The sequence below is a fragment of the Rana temporaria genome, chromosome 5 (genome assembly GCF_905171775.1).
Source record: "Rana temporaria chromosome 5, aRanTem1.1, whole genome shotgun sequence".
NCBI lineage: Eukaryota > Metazoa > Chordata > Amphibia > Anura > Ranidae > Rana > Rana temporaria.
Window position 1 is genome coordinate 173,496,939 of NC_053493.1, and position 16,718 is coordinate 173,513,656.

The 16,718-nt window shown below is 44.7% G+C and overlaps 1 protein-coding gene across 6 annotated transcripts in view; it reads right to left on the reverse strand.

Annotated features, from left to right (window-relative positions):
- TRIO (trio Rho guanine nucleotide exchange factor) overlaps positions 1-16,718 on the reverse strand; it is a 1,129,982-nt gene that overhangs the window by 627,368 nt on the left and 485,896 nt on the right. For all 6 annotated transcript variants that reach the window (XM_040353401.1, XM_040353397.1, XM_040353396.1 and 3 more), the window contains 2 exons: positions 15,605-15,799; positions 6,682-6,797 (listed from right to left, as the gene is read on the reverse strand). In XM_040353401.1, coding sequence (XP_040209335.1) covers positions 6,682-6,797; positions 15,605-15,799 — 311 coding nt within the window. The remainder of the gene's footprint in view (positions 1-6,681; positions 6,798-15,604; positions 15,800-16,718) is intronic.

Genomic DNA, 16,718 nt, shown 5'->3' on the forward strand with positions numbered 1-16,718 from the left:
AATTCAGAGGAGACGATCCCTGAAACCCCTGCTGGCGGTTTTATCTCAAAAAGAAATAAAGTACTGGTGGACTTTCCCATTCGCTGTTAAATTCCTGCTTAATGGAAAATACTACTCCTTTTCTAACCTTCAAGAGGGAGAGAAAACCTTATTATCCCTGAAGCTAATTACACTTGAAGCTGACATGGACACTTTGAATCCTGCCTATAACCCGGCCAAGCGACCTTCTCTGAAAAGTCCGCTTACTCCGCTATGGAACAAGCCGAGGTCGAAGAAGCAGAAGGAAGTTCTCCAGACCTGAAAGTTGCCTGAGGAACTGTTCATTCATGTTCAGGGTTTTTTTTTTTCCTTTTCTGCCCCTATTGGTATATTTGACTTTACCCTCATGCCCTTCATATGCTTTTTTGAGGACTTGGTCTTCTGAGATTGTTTGTGTTTCTTTTTTTTTTGAGGGGGGGGGGGGGGAAATACTGGGCATATTAGTGATAGTCTAACTTGGTGGTGGGGTGTGGCTCCCTTTATTGTGGGGGTTTTGATCCCATCTGTGGGTTTTTGCATTTTGAGAATATGTTTTTTCTTTAGGTGCCTGGGAGCTTTGTAACCAGCATGTGCCTCCACCTATTCCTCGGTCTCTTAGGATCCCGTGGGATGGGTTGTCTGCAGTTTTTTGTGCAGACACTTTTTGAAGGATCTGCCCCCGGGGGGTTTATGTGCTCCTCGGTTGCTGACCCGCCACCTTCAGAGAGACTGTCTGTGGTCTTTCTGTTTGTCTCCTTTTCTCTCTCTATTCTATTCTTTTTACCCTTCTCTCCCCTCCTTCCTTTCCTCTACTTCTCGGGATTAATGCCATCTGTGTTTCTTTTTGTCACACTCCAGGTTATATCTGTGGGTTATTTTCGCATCACGTCTCTGTGTGGAAGATCCGTGTGCTCCTCGGTCGGGGGTCTGGCTCCTTTTAAGGTTAGTGACGCAGGCTATGATAGCACTCCTTCTCCTTTTGATGGCTAGCACACCCTCACCTGTTCTTAAAATAGCATCCCACAATGCCCAGGGCCTCAACTCTCCTGTCAAACGGAGAAAGCTGTTTGACAGCTATAAATCACTTAAAGGTGACGTAATTTTATTACAGGAGACTCACTTCCCTAGGAGGTACAGTCCCACCTTTATTCACCATAATTTCCCTTTGTTTTACTTAGCTAACGCAGAGGATAAGACTAGAGGGGTGGCAATAGTGTTTTCCAAATCCTCTAATTTCTCCTGGTTGGCTGACTATAGAGACCCGGATGGTAGGTTCCTTTTGGTTAAGGGGCTCATTGATGGTCATTTGTTTACATTTATCTCATATTACGCCCCGAACAAAGGCCAACTGAAATTATTTTGTTCCATGTTTTCCACCTTAGCCCCTTTGATTGAAGGGACTTCCATTTTTGGGGGTGACTCCAATCTTGCGCTTGATCAAGGGTTGGATAAATCTAACAAGACTAAAATTACTTTGACTCGTCCCACTAGAGCTAGCTTAAATATTCACTCGCAAGGTTTAGCAGATGTCTGGCGGGAGCAAAACCCTACGACTAGGGACTATACCCATGTTTCCTTCCCCTATCAATCCTACGCTAGGATTGACCATATACTTATCTCTACGTGCCATTTGCCCAATGTTACCGGATCCAAAATTTTAGATTCTTCTCTTTCAGATCACTCCATAGTCATAACTTATATTTGTAATCCCTCGCACCGACCCAAACCCTTCCAGTGGAGACTCAATGAATCTCTCTTATCTAACCCTATCAATGTGGTTGACATTAATAAGGCCCTTTCTGAATATTTTAACTTAAACAATACTGGGGATGTCTCGGCCGAGGTTTTCTGGGCAGCCCATAAAGCTACCATTAGAGGGAAGTTTATTCAATTGGCCTCTAAATTAAAAAGAGAAAGGAAGGTGAACATTGACAGACTCGAAAAATTGTACACATCTCTTAGAGCCCAACATAAAGCAGATCCCTCCAGTGTCCATATATCCCAAATAGATGCCACTAGATTGGAACTTAATCTTGCCCTTACTACTCGAGCTGAAAAACTGATTAGATGGAGTGGAGCTAAATTTTATTCTCAGAGGGAGAAGTTGGGCATAATGCTTGCCAATAAACTTTCCCCTAGGTCGAAATTTTTCACTCTTCCTAGGATTAGGACTCATCAACAGACCACGACTTCCGATCCATCTAAAATTCTTTTAGCTTTCAGAGACTTCTATGGTAAATTATATGATGCTGGTCAACAGGCTTCTGTGAGTGATGTCTCGCAGTATCTTGATACCCTCCCTATCCCTAAACTGTCGGTAGAGCATAAAACCACCATGGAAGATCCAATTTCGGTGGATGAAACCCTGGAGGTCATTAAAAGTTTGAAAAGGGGTTCGGCGCTTGGTCCGGACGGCTTTTCAGTTCCATATTATAAAATATTGTTGTTAGCCCCTTTCATGACAAAATTTTTCAATGAAAAAGTGTCCGGTAAGCCCCTTATTTCTGAGCTAAATGCAGCCTTCATAACCGTCATACCCAAACCCGATAAGAATCCGGAAGAGGTAGGGAACTATAGGCCAATCTCTCTGATGAATAACGACGTTAAAATCCTCACCAAAATGTTTTCTAATAGATTAAACTCCTTTATCAGCTTATACATCCATAAGGACCAAGTGGGTTTTATTCCGGGGAGGCAGGGTCCCGACCAAACTAGGAGAGCCATCGATATTGTATCGATCCTCCAATATAACTGGCCAGGTGGTCCAAAGCAGCGGGGTATGCTCCTTTCCTTGGATATACAAAAAGCATTTGACACGGTCTCCTGGCCCTATATTTTTACGCTTCTTGATAGATGGGGTTAGTTAGTTAGGGTTAGTTAGTCGTTTTATTGGTGCTTTGAAAGCTCTATATTCCTCCCCTACAGCGCGTATTCGTCTTCAGGGGTATTACTCTTCCCCGTTTCAAATAGCTAGAGGTACAAGGCAGGGGTGCCCTTTGTCCCCGATAATATTTGCTATGGCTATGGAAACGCTTGCCATCGCGATTCGAGAACATCCCGACGTTTTGGGGGTTACCTGTGGCTCCAAGATACACAAGTGTCGATTATTTGCCGACCATTTAATTCTCTTCATCACGTCCCCTTTGATTTCTATCCCCAATTTAAATAAGATTTTAGCTGCTTTTGGGGCCGTCTCGGGTTTACAAGTTAACTTCTCTAAATCTCTTGCGCTCATTGTCTCACTTGATCCGGTTTGAGTGGAGCGACTCTGCTATTAAATATCTGGGTATCTTCCTTACATCTAAATTTGAAACTCTTTATGTCCAGAATTATCCTCGCATCACCTGAAGTCCTTCCAGAGCAAAATTTTGAAATTTATTTGGGGTGGCTTGGGATATAGGATTAAACAACAAACCCTCTTTCACTCAAGAAAACACGGTGTCTTGGTTTTGCCCCACTTCTTCAAATATTACTTAGCATCAAGATTAGCTCAATTCTCCATAATCTTTACTAAGTGGGATAAACCGGATTGGGTACAGATTGAAAGGCAGGCAGTTTCCCTTAATACTCTGGATTTTCTCTCCTGGATGACCCCCAAATGTAGACCTCCTATCCTAGCCCCTACTCTTTCTCACTCCTATGCGTTATGGGATAAATTGAAATAAAATTCCAACCTCACTTCTGAAGTCAGACCATTGTCTCATATCTTTCGTAATCCAAATTTCCCCCCTGGACTAGACATAAAAGCTTTTAAATGGTGGCTCGACAGGGGACTGTATCGCTTGAGTCAGTTTTTCACTCCTAGTGGTCCTGTCTCCCTTGCTTATTGTGTAAGTAATTTAGAACTCCCGCAGTCGGAGAGATTTCGCTTTAATCAAATTAGTCATTTTCTCCATAGCATTTGGTCCTCCAAACCGTCCCCCCCCCCCAAATTCGCTGATTTTGAATTATGGTGTAGTCAGTCCATCGAGAAGAGAGGGGGTATCTCTGTTACCTATGCGTCACTTTCCTCACCTGCTGATAAGTCCTCCTTCATGCAGGCTTGGGAGGAGGACTTTCAATTTAAGTGGAGCCTGGAGACCTGGCAGATAGCTGTCTCTTCTGCATTTAAAGGTATCATCAATATTTCCCTCAATGAAGCTAGCCTGAAGGTCCTGACTAGATGGTACCTTACACCCACTAGATTGGCGAAAATTTTCCCTTCGGCTGATCCTCTATGCTTTCGGGGGTGTCAGCTGTTGGGCTCATTCGCTCATATTTGGTGGGAATGTCCCAGGTTTAGGCCTTTCTGGAGGAAGGTCCTTTTGACTGTTAAGAAAGTTACTGATTACGAGATTATGAGGCATCTGGAGTTCGTCTTGCTGAACGCTCATTTTCCTGGAATTTCTAAACCGACACATAGATTAATTCACTTTATATTACTTGGGGCGAAAATCACATTGACCAGAGCCTGGAAAATTCTGAGTGTCTCTAGTAAGGTGGCGTTCAGGAAGATCTCATGGATCATGTCTCAGGAAAAGGTGAATGCTATGTTAAATGATTCAATGCCTAACTTTGAATTGGTCTGGGGTCCCTGGGCTCAGTTTATGGGTATTTCCCTCATCCCGGGTACTTAAATAAATCTTTTTCAGATTGTCTTTGCTGATCGTGATGGTATTATCCCCTTTTATCCTCCCCTCTCTCCCCTTTTCTTTGCTCTTCTTTGCTTTCTTCTTTTCACTTTCTTGCCCTTTTTTTTTTCCTTTTGTGCTTTCCCTTTTTCGAACAAATGTTTTTAGCCGCTTTTACTCCCTTTGTCGTTGATCCAGGGAACAGTTTGTTTATGTGGGGACCTTTGCTTGGGTTAGGGCGGTTTGAGGGACCTCCTCCCATTGGCACAGTGAGTTCCCTTTTGGGGTGCTGGTGGGTGGGGGTTCTTCGAATGCCCTCTTGATTTGGGCCTCATGGGTTTGGGTTGGGGCCACTCTCATGTCTATTCTGCTCAAAGTGGAGGAAGATTGTATATTTCCTTTGGGTATACTCAGGGTTAATTTTGGGTTTTTCCCAATTTTAATGCTTTATGTCTAAGTAACCCTGTCGTTCATATCTATTGCTTCATTTTGGTTGCTGATTATGGCAGACCCTATACTCTTCCATGAGTTCATGTCTTCCCCGATTTGCTTGTTTTGTTTTCCATTTGTTTTTTGTCTCTGATTGTACGAATGATTGTTCTGTACCTTTTATACCCTTTTTTTTTCTTTGAAAATAAAAATCTTTGAAAGCAAAAAACTGAGGTGATTATGCTGCGCGCCGTTCAGGAAGCCAGTGCTAGAGGCCAAAACTCACTCCAAAATGGCAACCAGATGCCTCAGAAAAAAGGGTGCGTACCACAAGAAAATGGGCGCCTGCAATGCCGACCTGTGTCACAGTGCAAAATGGCCGCCAATAGAAATTTCAATAAAGAAAAACAGGCACACCTAAAAATGGTGTTGGCGCTGTAAAAAATGGCACCTAAGCACCGCACTGGACGAGTCAGAGACTTCCCAGGAGACAGACCACCCCCCACAGAAAACAGACCCGACATCCCACAGTCCCCAACTGGGACCCGGAGTCCCCCCACAGGTACACCCTGGTCGCAGCTGCCCCTAGGGCAGGAGGGGAAAGGGAGACAGAGAGCAGGGAAAGGGAGGACCCCTAATCCCGGGAATGCCCAGCTGTTCCATCCTGCCGAGGTAGGAGGAACCATACTTAGCTGTTCTTGCGAGGACTTGCTGGCACGTCCCTGACAGACCCACAACCGAGTGGTACAGAGTAGCTGTTGGCCCGGCCCACTGTGAGTGAGACAGCAGCAGCCCAGTCAGCAGCCCAGCATATGCTCACCGGCCACCCCTGGAGCCATGGGGTATGTCGTGGCTGACCCAGCGCGTAGCTAAGGTCTGCTCACGCTCAATGGCTGGACTGGGGGGACTACAAGGATCTATAATATCCAGCCTGTCCCCCAGCCGGCAGTTGATAGAAGAATCACAAAAATAAAATAAATAAAAAATAAAAGTTTCTTCGGGACTCTGGCCCCAAAGGGAGCCAGGTCCTACTCCTCTACTAGGCAAAACAAAAACTGAGCTAATGGCTGCAGGGTGAGGGGTTATGACTGGAGGGACCACCCCCTGGGTGGGGCTGTTTGACTATGTTAAAGTTACATATATTTAAATATCAAAACATGTCTGCCTAGTCCTCTCCTAATAGACGGAACATAACCCACTTGTCAAGATTTAAAGGAGTTGTGTCCGTCCATGGACAAAAAGAGAAAGTGGTTCTGTGTGCACACTTATGCAACCATATTATTTTATTTTTACTTCCCTTCACCAAAAAGATTTCAGCTTGTTGTTCAACTGAGTTGTATAGTTTATAGATCAACCTAAAAGGCGGACAAAATTCTGAAATGATTCATCTGTGTCTCATTTTTACATCACAGAAACCCGACATATTAACAGTGGTGTGTAGACTTTTTATATTCACTGTGTGTAGGAGAATGTAAGAGAATGTTGCAAAGAAAATAAAAGGTGCTAAAGGTACTTTAATGTTTAACTGTTTAAATGAAAGAAGGTCTTTAACAATGGAGAATTAGTTACACAAAAATTGACCTGTTCATAATGGGTGAGATCTGTGTTTTTTGATTGCACTTACTCTTTCCTACGGGCAGATTTTCTCTTTTCTTCATTGAGTTCATGTGTAGCTTCGCGAAGCTTTACTTCGCATCCTGGTGTACCACCAGGAATAATGTCCAACTGCAAACTTTTACTCTGCAAGTAAAAACAGACAGCATAAAAATACAAACAGTGCTGTAACTGCATGTTCCAATTAACAGCTGATGAATATACTTTAGTTAGTAATCATTTCATAATTATACCTGTGAACATAGGCACATCTTTAAATTGTGGTCCCTAACACTGAACATCATTGAGGTGAACACAGTACATCATTAAGGTGTACACCGTTCAGCCATACCATTATGACCACTGACAGGTAAAGTGAACATCACTGATTGTCAGAAAATATAACAGGAGGGCAATGGACATCCTGGCAGGTGCCATTATAGATCGAGAGGATGTAGCTCAAGTTCCTAATGTAGCACTACCCCCAAATGAGCTGCTGGTTTGTTTTGGGTGGCACGTTACCCTCTGTATCTCCGCCGTCTAGGGTACTGGATGAGAGCTGCAATGTCCACACAACAGATATCTTTTTTGTGCTTTTATTACCCATCTGGGTAAAAATTATAAGTAGTAGGAGAGTGAAAGGATAGGAAAATAGGAAACAGCAGATTCAGGTGTAACTGTATATGGAAAACAGTCCTGCTTCCAGCGACAACTTTACTTAACCACTCCAGCCGGAGTGGGTATAGTGTGCATCTGGACAGGCATCTATCACCAGCCTGGCAGCCAGAGTGTCACTCGGATAGATAGGATTAAGTCTCTGCCACAGACCCTCCTGAAGATTGGAGAAAATTGCGGTCCAAAATCCCTTTTGACTGGATTTAGCACTGGGCTCTCCTTCACATAGCTTTTGTTTTAATCAGCAACTGATAGGCGACGCACGTCCAGCCTAGGACTCTCCTGAAACACCAGCCTCGTGCTCGGTATCTCCCGGACAGGTTCCTCATCAGTCAACTTCCTCCAATTGGACGGACAGCACAGGACCACTTTGCGAAATAGGGACCCAGTCGACTCACTGGATCCGCAATTTAGGTGAATGGTCCCGGAGCCAGGAACACCGCGACACACACACATCCCGGCCAGGAGGGCCACACACGGGGGTGGTGGGACGACTGCCAAGTTCAAGGGTGGAAACACAGCGACCCTGAACCAATCGTGTCTGCCCTTTAAATACCCATTCACAGCATGCACAGTGAGGTGGCCAACCCTCCTGATAGGCTACTGGGAGGAAATATTCAACTGCACTTGACCCTACTGCTGCCACCTGTCGGCCTGGGGTGGGAACACAACCCCAGACAATGACAGTATGCACAAACAGTATAGCCAAAACTGGAGCAGAGGCCCTAAAATTTAACCAAATAACAGGTTCCGAGCCAACTACCTCTCTAAACTCCCTTTAAATTTACAATAGCACCGGCTCTGAAAATAGCCAGGCGCTACATTAAGAATGTGAATGCTGGCTCATAGAAAGGTGTTAGGACAGAGTGCATTTCAGTTTGTTGCCTTTGGGGGCTGTGCAGCTGCAGACCAGTCAGGGTGCTTATGCTGACCCGTGTCCACAACCAAAAACAGCTACAATGGTCTTGTGAGCATCACAACTGGACCACAGCAGCAATGAAAGAAGGGGGCCTGTTTTGATTAATTGGTTTGAGGAAAACCAAGGTTTAGGTGTTGATTTGCCTCCAAGTCAGCCCACACCCGTCCAAATTGTGGTTTTAAAGCTTAACGGGCCATTGTTTGGGGAAAAAGAAAAAGAAAATGACTAACATCAGGTGTCCCCATGCAAGGGGTTTCTGTTTCACACAGCAAAACAGGCAAGGAAAAATACAGCCACATCTGTCTCCCTCTTCAGCAGCACCACTGCTCCTGCACGAGTCACTCTGAACTCTCTTCTAGCTCACTCAGCCTTTAGTTACAGCTCCCTGCTGTATGGGCCCACTCATGGCCCCTCAATCTGTCTATACCAGTCTCCCTGACACTATCAGTCTCCCAGGCTCTCTCAGCTTTTCTAACTTTCACACCCCAATGGACATGGAATCTCTCTTCAGTAGAGCGCCACATGTTCACACAAGATCACAAATCTGTTTTCAGACACAAGCACACATCCCTTCTGGCTGGAGCCATGAGCTTTATGCAAGTCTTCATTATAACACACACCCTTTCTGGTCTTCAACAAGACCTTGACACTGTGTTGGAGATTTCTCCCCCTCCCATAGCACTTTGAACTCTCCAAACTATGGAGCAAAATGCAGGAATTCCAAAAGCCGCAGAAAGCTATAAAAATAGTTTTCTCCACTCATAATTTGTCAGGGTCAGGCTCAGAAGCTATAGCAGTGAAAAAGCTCACACAGAAACCAGGGAGAAACTTACACAAGCAGGTCCCTCTGAGGGGTGATGCATGTTTAACCAAGGAACAGGATCTAAGCAGAAGCTGGTCTTCAACAGAGCTCCTGATGGGGAAGATGTGTTTCACTGCATGTTAGTACAAGGGTTGCGGTCCCCAAGATCACCACACCAGGAGGTAAGCAAGTTGGGGTGTGGTAGCAGATGCAGCAGGCAGAAATCAAGCAGACTCATATTTGATAAACAAGCCAAACGTTGGTAACTAGTGGATGCAGGTTGGGATCAACTGATGGCATAGTTGAGTAACAAGCCATAGGTCAGTAAAGACTGATATTCAAGATATGGACATTGGTAGAATCACAATGAGTAAGATATTGGCTGGAGAAGAGCACGCAATTCTGACAAACAGTAAGTGCTAAGCCCTTGCATAAATAGGAACTTCATGGGATAAGCAAATGTGTTTACGATTCACCAGAAAAAAGATAAAAAGTAAGGTTTTCCAAGGCAGGAAGCCGTCCAGCATCTCAGGTGGCACAGCAAGAAGAGCTCCCGGCAGACACAACAAAGGTCCTGACACAATCAAAACTCCGGAGTTCCGCACTCTGCATATGTGCCTTCTACAACCATTTACACAGTGGCAGGGTCTCGCATTGTCAAAGTGGTCATGGCCGATTGGTGTGGATGAATATGTTTCTTCATAGCTGATGTAGATGAGTAGGCTGCTGCTGATCTTTGATGCCAAGACCAAAAGGAATAACAGAGCAGGCATGCTGAGCCAGGTTTGCACAACAGGTCTCCAATATTTGCAGCTGAAGGAGTCCAAATGATTTTACCAGTCCTCTGTCTCCCGGTAAACCCCAACGCCCCACCCCTCTCTTCCCCAGTGCAGCCTATTTCAATCTCTTAACTCAGGGGAACGCCTAAACTGATTCTTAGGTTTTGGGAACCTCCGCTAAAAACCAATTCATCCAAGGATGCACCATTTGCAGAGAACCAGACACAGGTAACCAATAGTTAGTGTACACATAACTCTGGGGGTTTACTCCCCTATGTTGCATTACATCTACTGGGGAAACCACACCATTTTTTTTCAATGCAGAACTCCTGGGCACACCCACTCATTCCCTATTGTGTCCTCTCAGTGTTATTCTTCTGCACAGTATGTCTCCCACCTTTGATATGCTGTAGTATTTTTTTCTTAGCTAGACTTGATTGACATCTGGGTACATAAGCTTCTCTACTTTCCCATATATGGATTACAGTTTGTTTGTAACACATTTTTATATGCAAACAATTTGGTGGGTGCCTCTTGATCACACTTGCTTCTTACTCCTCCCCAAATAGGTCACAGACAATCTGTTTCTCTCCTTTAATATTAAGACCAACAATACTCTGCCGACTATATTTTGCTTTGCTACTCTTACAGAGTATTCTTCTCTTTTTCTTTGCTTATAGTTTGTTCCCTTTTTCTTCTTCTCTATCCTTTTCTTTCATCCTTTCCTTCCCCCCTTCCTCCTCCTTTTTTTTTTCCAAAAAAAAAAAAAACAGGCCCTCTTTGAACACTACCAAGGATCATGCTGGCCTTCAGCTTATGTTCCTTCAATGCTTGTGGCCTAAATTAGCCCATTAAGCAGTCACAGGTCCTCTATGATCTTTACAAGAATATGGTTAATGTGGTCTCTTTTCAGGAGACTTATTTGTGCACTGATCATTGCACCACTCTGGGGCATAATCTTTAAACACCGTTGATCATACTGAGAGCGAATTTCCCTCGGTGCTCCAGCTGCACACTCGGCATTCAGGTACCGCACCCCAGGCAAGTCCGGAAACCGGTGGCATGCTTGTGGGTGACTTGCCATGTTGCTTCTTTCTCAGGTGCTGGGGGTACTGGGCTTGAGCTAAGGTGCCGCTCCGCACCCCACCCAGACATCCTGGCGCCAGCATCACTGTCCTGCCGAACTGTCTCCACACTGAGTTTAACCCCTTTGCAGCCAAGCTGGATTGTGCTGACTGGTATACAAGCTCACAGGTCACTGTTTCCTGGCTAGAAATTCAAACAGTCCACTTGTACTGACATTTGCAGGACTTGTCTTGACGCAAAACTTGGCCCAGCCATGGTTAGGCAAATGTGTGTTGATAGTAGTGGTGGCCTGGGGTAGTTGTTACGGGCAACAGCAAAGGGTATAACATTTCCCACTGACTTGAGCAGAATCTGGTACTGGACAGTCTTTAGCCTCAATCTTTGTTGGGCAACTGACACAGAAAGATCACAAAAGCACAGTAACTCACACCAGTTACTATGGCTGACAACAGCTGAATCCATACATTCTCCACTGAAATTAGCAGGATACATGAGCACAGTCTTGAAACCCAGCCACTGTTGGGCGGTTGGGTACTTGTAATGCACAAAGTGATAGGCTGTCTCGGTTGCTACGGGCTACAAACAGCTGGATCACACTGTTCAAACAGGCTTTGACAGGGTTTGAAGTAAGATGAACATGGATCACAGCCGTTGTGAGGCAACTGGTTGACAGCTGCAGGCCACTGTAGTTGCTACGAGCAACAGTATGCAGCATCGTGCAGCAACCATATACATAGCAGTCTTTATTTCAGCCTTTTTGGGGCAGCAGACAGACTGTTGTACTTCAGATATGCAAGGGCCCAACATGCCTGCTATGGACAACTGCACAGAAACAGCACTCATACAAGAACAAAGCTCTAGATTACAGATTACTCCACACAGCATCTCTTCTCTGGCTTGCTTGACAACAGATTTACAGTCCTCTGGTTTCGGTTGTTGTGGGCAATGGCCATGCAGGTTACCATAGAGAGATCCTGGGTGAGCTCACACATGTAGCACTACCTTTGTAGAAGCCGCTGGATTCTGGGTCCCCCTATTCCTGCACAGTCAGGCAACACACACTCTTAAATCCCAATCCAAGACAAGAAAACAGTCCAATAACTTTCTAGGTGTTGTTTTATTGGGAAAACAACTTGGGTATGGGATTCCCAATTTGACTTGGATGATCAGGACAACTGCCTTTGCGATGTAATCCAGAACATTAAAATATACTTGACTGTATTTCCTGTAGAACAGCAACAGTCTGTATGAACTTAACAAGGAAACCCCCCCTTTACAGGAGCTATGTGGTAGAATTTTACCAAAGTTCCCACTTGCAGGAGCTTTATGTTCCCTTTCTTCAAAATAACAATCCACCTGGCTGTTTAGTGAGATGACCCAGCTCACTTGCACAGCCCCAAAAAAGCTTGCTCGATATTACATCCAGCAACTTTTTTGGTCCCGGGGGATGACGTACTCACCCTGGAAGTCCTGCTGCCTCAGAAAAGACAACTATTCAGACCCCCGATGTTCTTCGGAAGCCAGGGTGTCTCCTAACCGAGACCATGGGATAGTGCAGATCACTCAGTACTTCCTCTCAGTTACCCACCTGGAAGCAGATTCATTCTGAACTCGGGGGCCCCTCCCAGGCCACATGACACAGCTTCCTCACTCCATCTTCCACCTGACTCTCCTGCTGGCCAGGCTCCACCATATTTAAGGGCTGATTCAGTCACCCTGTCAGGGCCTTAGTTTCCTTCAACTATGCAGATCAGGACCTTCTAGCCTCCGCCCACTAGCTTACAGAAGCTTCTCCAAGCTTCTAGAACCAGAGAGAGGTATCAGAGGCCTGCCCTATAAAGCCATTCAGTCTGACCTAGAGTAAGCCGACCCAATTACAGACTCATGCAACTACCATGGAGTCACAAAAAAAAAAAAAGGATTACCTGCACTAGAGCAGGGGTCTCCAAACTTTAAAATGATAGGGACAGTTTATTGTATTTAAGGTTTTACGAGGGCCAGACTTTGGCCAGCGGGAGTGGAAAGCATCCGTAGGAATAAACTTCACCACATTTGGTATTGGGGGAAGGAATATGGCCCCATTGTTGGCATCAGTGGAATGACTAGTGTAATGTTGTTGGTGTTAGTGGGAGAAATGGAGCCCCATTGTTGGGGTCAGTTGGCAATAGTGTCTACATCAGTGGGAGGAATAGTGTCCCAAGGGCCAGATATAGGCAAGTAAAAGGCCACATCCGGGCCCCAGGGCCCACAGTGTGGAGACCACTGCACTAGAGGATGCAACATATATGAAATAATTGGGACTGTGACCAGTGTATTGGAGAAAAATATAGAACATAGAAAATCCCTATCTATAAATTGTATTTCAAGTAATCCCAGGATAAGGACTCAAAGGTCTTTTAAATGACCAGCTATAGCAGGAAACCAGGCTTTTTATATTGATATAGTAAGAAGGTAGGATAAATCCCCATTTGAAAATTCCTCTGGCTTGCTGTCCAAGTACAAAGCCCACCTTGTTCCCATGAAAAATAAATGGTAGAGGTCTATTACCCCTGGTTCCAAGGATTTTACCAAGAAGTTTTACCTTTCTAAAAAGTACAGGAATTGGACAGAATTGTTGCGATGTGTGTGCGCCTTCAGTAGTTTTGAACTTTGAGGCATTTATTGCATGGGAGCTCTGTTGACCAGCATTTGAGCAAAAGAATACTCTGCATATAAAAAAAGAAAAGTGATCTGAAGATTTGCTGAAGCCCAGCTGTTTAGCCATTTACATAGTAACACAAGCCCACTGGTAAAAAGTATAGTAGGTGAAGGAAGAAATGTGTAAAGAGGGAGCTAGTGTCTTGGGCAGGGCCACCATCAGGGGGGTACAGGCAGTACTCCTGTAAGGGGCCTGAGCATCCCAAGGGACCCACCTGGCTGCCCCCCCCCATTCCCCCCTCCAGTGCCCGCTATAGAGGGAGAAGGGAGCAAACAAGTTTGATTAGCCGCCACATTTCTTTCACTAGCAGTACCCACCCACAGGGCTGCCCGCTAGGTCTTTTTTACAGCCGGAGTTTCACAGCCTGTGCTAGTCACTTGCCGGCTGCTCTACTTTGTCAGCGGCCGTTCAAAACCCTTGCTGCTCTACACATCTCTACATGAGAGCAGACAAGGGAGAGAGAGAGGGGGGGGCAGGAAATCTACACATGCACATGCTCCTTGTGAAGCCTGCACAGATGTCCTGTGTAGTTGTGCTATTTGTCATAGGATCGTGTGACTTCCCTTCCAGTCATACACAGATCCAGGAGCAGACCGGCCATTGTGTGTGGGTGGGATCGGCATCAGGGAGAGGGGGCGGGGCAATGATGTAATTCTAACTGCACCTGCACAAACACGGGAGAAAAGAAATTCCACATGCTCCTTAGGTATGTAAACATGGACGGGGGAGTGATTGTGCACACTATGACTGATTGTGGCTGTGCACACTGTGACAGGCTGATCTGGATGGGGGTTGAATTATTTCTGTGCACACAGACAGCCTGATTTTTTTTTTTTTTTTGGGGGGGGGGGGGGGTTATGGTTATGGTTATGCACACTGTGGCAGGCTCATCTGGGTGGGGGGAGGGGTGGTGTTTGGGATTGTGGCTGTGTTCACTGTGACAGGCTGATCTGGGTGGGGGTTAGATTGTTTTTGTGCACACTGTGACAGTCCTCTCTGCCCCCTAATATAACCCCCCACATCAGTCTGTTCCCCAGTACAGTCCTCCCATTTCCCAGGTCAGTCTGTCCCCAGTATAATACAGGCGTCTAAGGGTAAGTCACAAAAAGTTGGTGTGCTGCTGTGCTCCCTGTGCTGTATATTTGGACTTTATTTTAATCTCCTTCTATGTGACACCTAAGGCTGACAAGCTTGGGTAATTGAGTAACATTGTGGAAAATGGATGAGGATGGCTCTGGGTGGAGATGAGAGTTACATTGTGGAGAGCCTCTCTTCACTATGCAACCCTCACCCCCACGCAGAGCCATCCTCATACATTTTTACAATGTTACTCAATCATCTTCATCCCCACCCAGGTGCATCTGGCCATAGACATACATAAATGGAAATGTGGACTCGGACTATCTCAATCTGTCTGCTGGCATGGCTTCTGCCCTGACTGCTCCCCTTCGTATTGTATGTAACATTATAGGCAGGGCTTTGTAATGCACCTGTGCCTATAAGAGGACTCGGACACACCCCCTTTACCAACCTCTAGGTGGGGTTTCAATATTACCCCCATGTAATGCATGCTAAACTATAAGAAGGACTAATGGGCCCCATGCCATCCAATAGGCAGGGCTCTGATAGGTCCCCTTTGTAATGCATGCTTCTGTTCTCTATAGTCAAGACTCAGATACACATCCTCTATAATTCATGCCCCTGCCCCTCCGCCCACTGTAATGCATATTACACTATAGGCAGTACAGCAATGGGCCCCCTTTGCAATGCATGCTACACTATAGGCAAGACTTTGAGGGAGTCCCTTTGTAATGCATGCTTAGCATCAGCTATCCCTCTCCACAATGTATAAACATCCACGCCTAGCCCCATCCATCCTTCCCTCCAGTATCCACATCCATGCCCAGCATCATCCATCCATCCAGTATCCACATCCACGCCCAGCACCATCCATCATAAGTTTCCAGCATAACATTTCTAAACTGCATCACTTACCGACTTGTTGGAATCCGAATAAATTCCAAGAGCTTTTTCCAATGAGGTACGATATTTCTCCATACGTAGAGAGAAATCTCTATACCTTTTATCCACAACTGTGATGCATTTTTTAATTTCTGATGAATGTGCATGTCCTTTTTCACAAAAGCCATCAGCTAGTTGTATTAACAATTTTACCCGCTCTCTAGTTTGCTGTAAAAAAAAATTAACATTTTTATTTTTTAATCCACTTGTTTTATTATTCTATTTGTATTAAGTATATAGGTGTTTGTCTTTGTCTGTCACTATCACCGTAAAGAAAAATTAAAATACAAAATAGTGATGACCAAATTAAAGTGTTGAACATACAGGAGTCCTACGTAATTCAGGCAGCAATGAAGTCAATTTTACTGGAGCTGTGGAGTTTTGCTTTCCTGTTCTATTACCTGAACATTGTTTAATGAAGAAAAGATGACGCAGAAAAGCAGAGAAAAGCAGAGAAAAAAAAAAGGCAAAAATTGTATGAACTATGAGGTCATGCTTTGACACAGGCATAATCCCACCTTTACTGAATCAAATCTAAAGAGTGATCTATAAACCTATAAAGTCAGCTCTGCAAGCCTAGCCAGCTTACAGCAGTGCATTGTTATTCTCATTCCCTGCTTTATCTGCAGAGAAGACTATAAGCTTTAAAAATGCATGCCCAACAAGAGCTTTAGGCTGGCTAGAACTGATCACTATAGTCAAAATGGTGGTATGTAAATATTTTGCAACAATGGACTACATGGAATAATATAAGCCATGCATGTTGTCACTACTGTTTATTGTGCCATCTGGAAAACAAGACAATTATACAAAAAATATTAAATTGCTATTTAATTTTCAGATAACAGGAGCAAAACCAGGAAAATAAATTTGTGTCCCTCCAAAGTCATGCATCAGCTTTTCCATTAGGATTTGACTGCACTCAAAAAGGTCAGTGAAATGGCAGATCGCATAGAGGTGATTTTACAAATGTTTTCACACATGATTCACACAGCTTTGAAGTGGAAAACCTGTATATTGGCCCCAAAAATCTTAACTAAAATTGTTAATTTACAGAAATAAAATAGTATACATCATGAAATCTTGC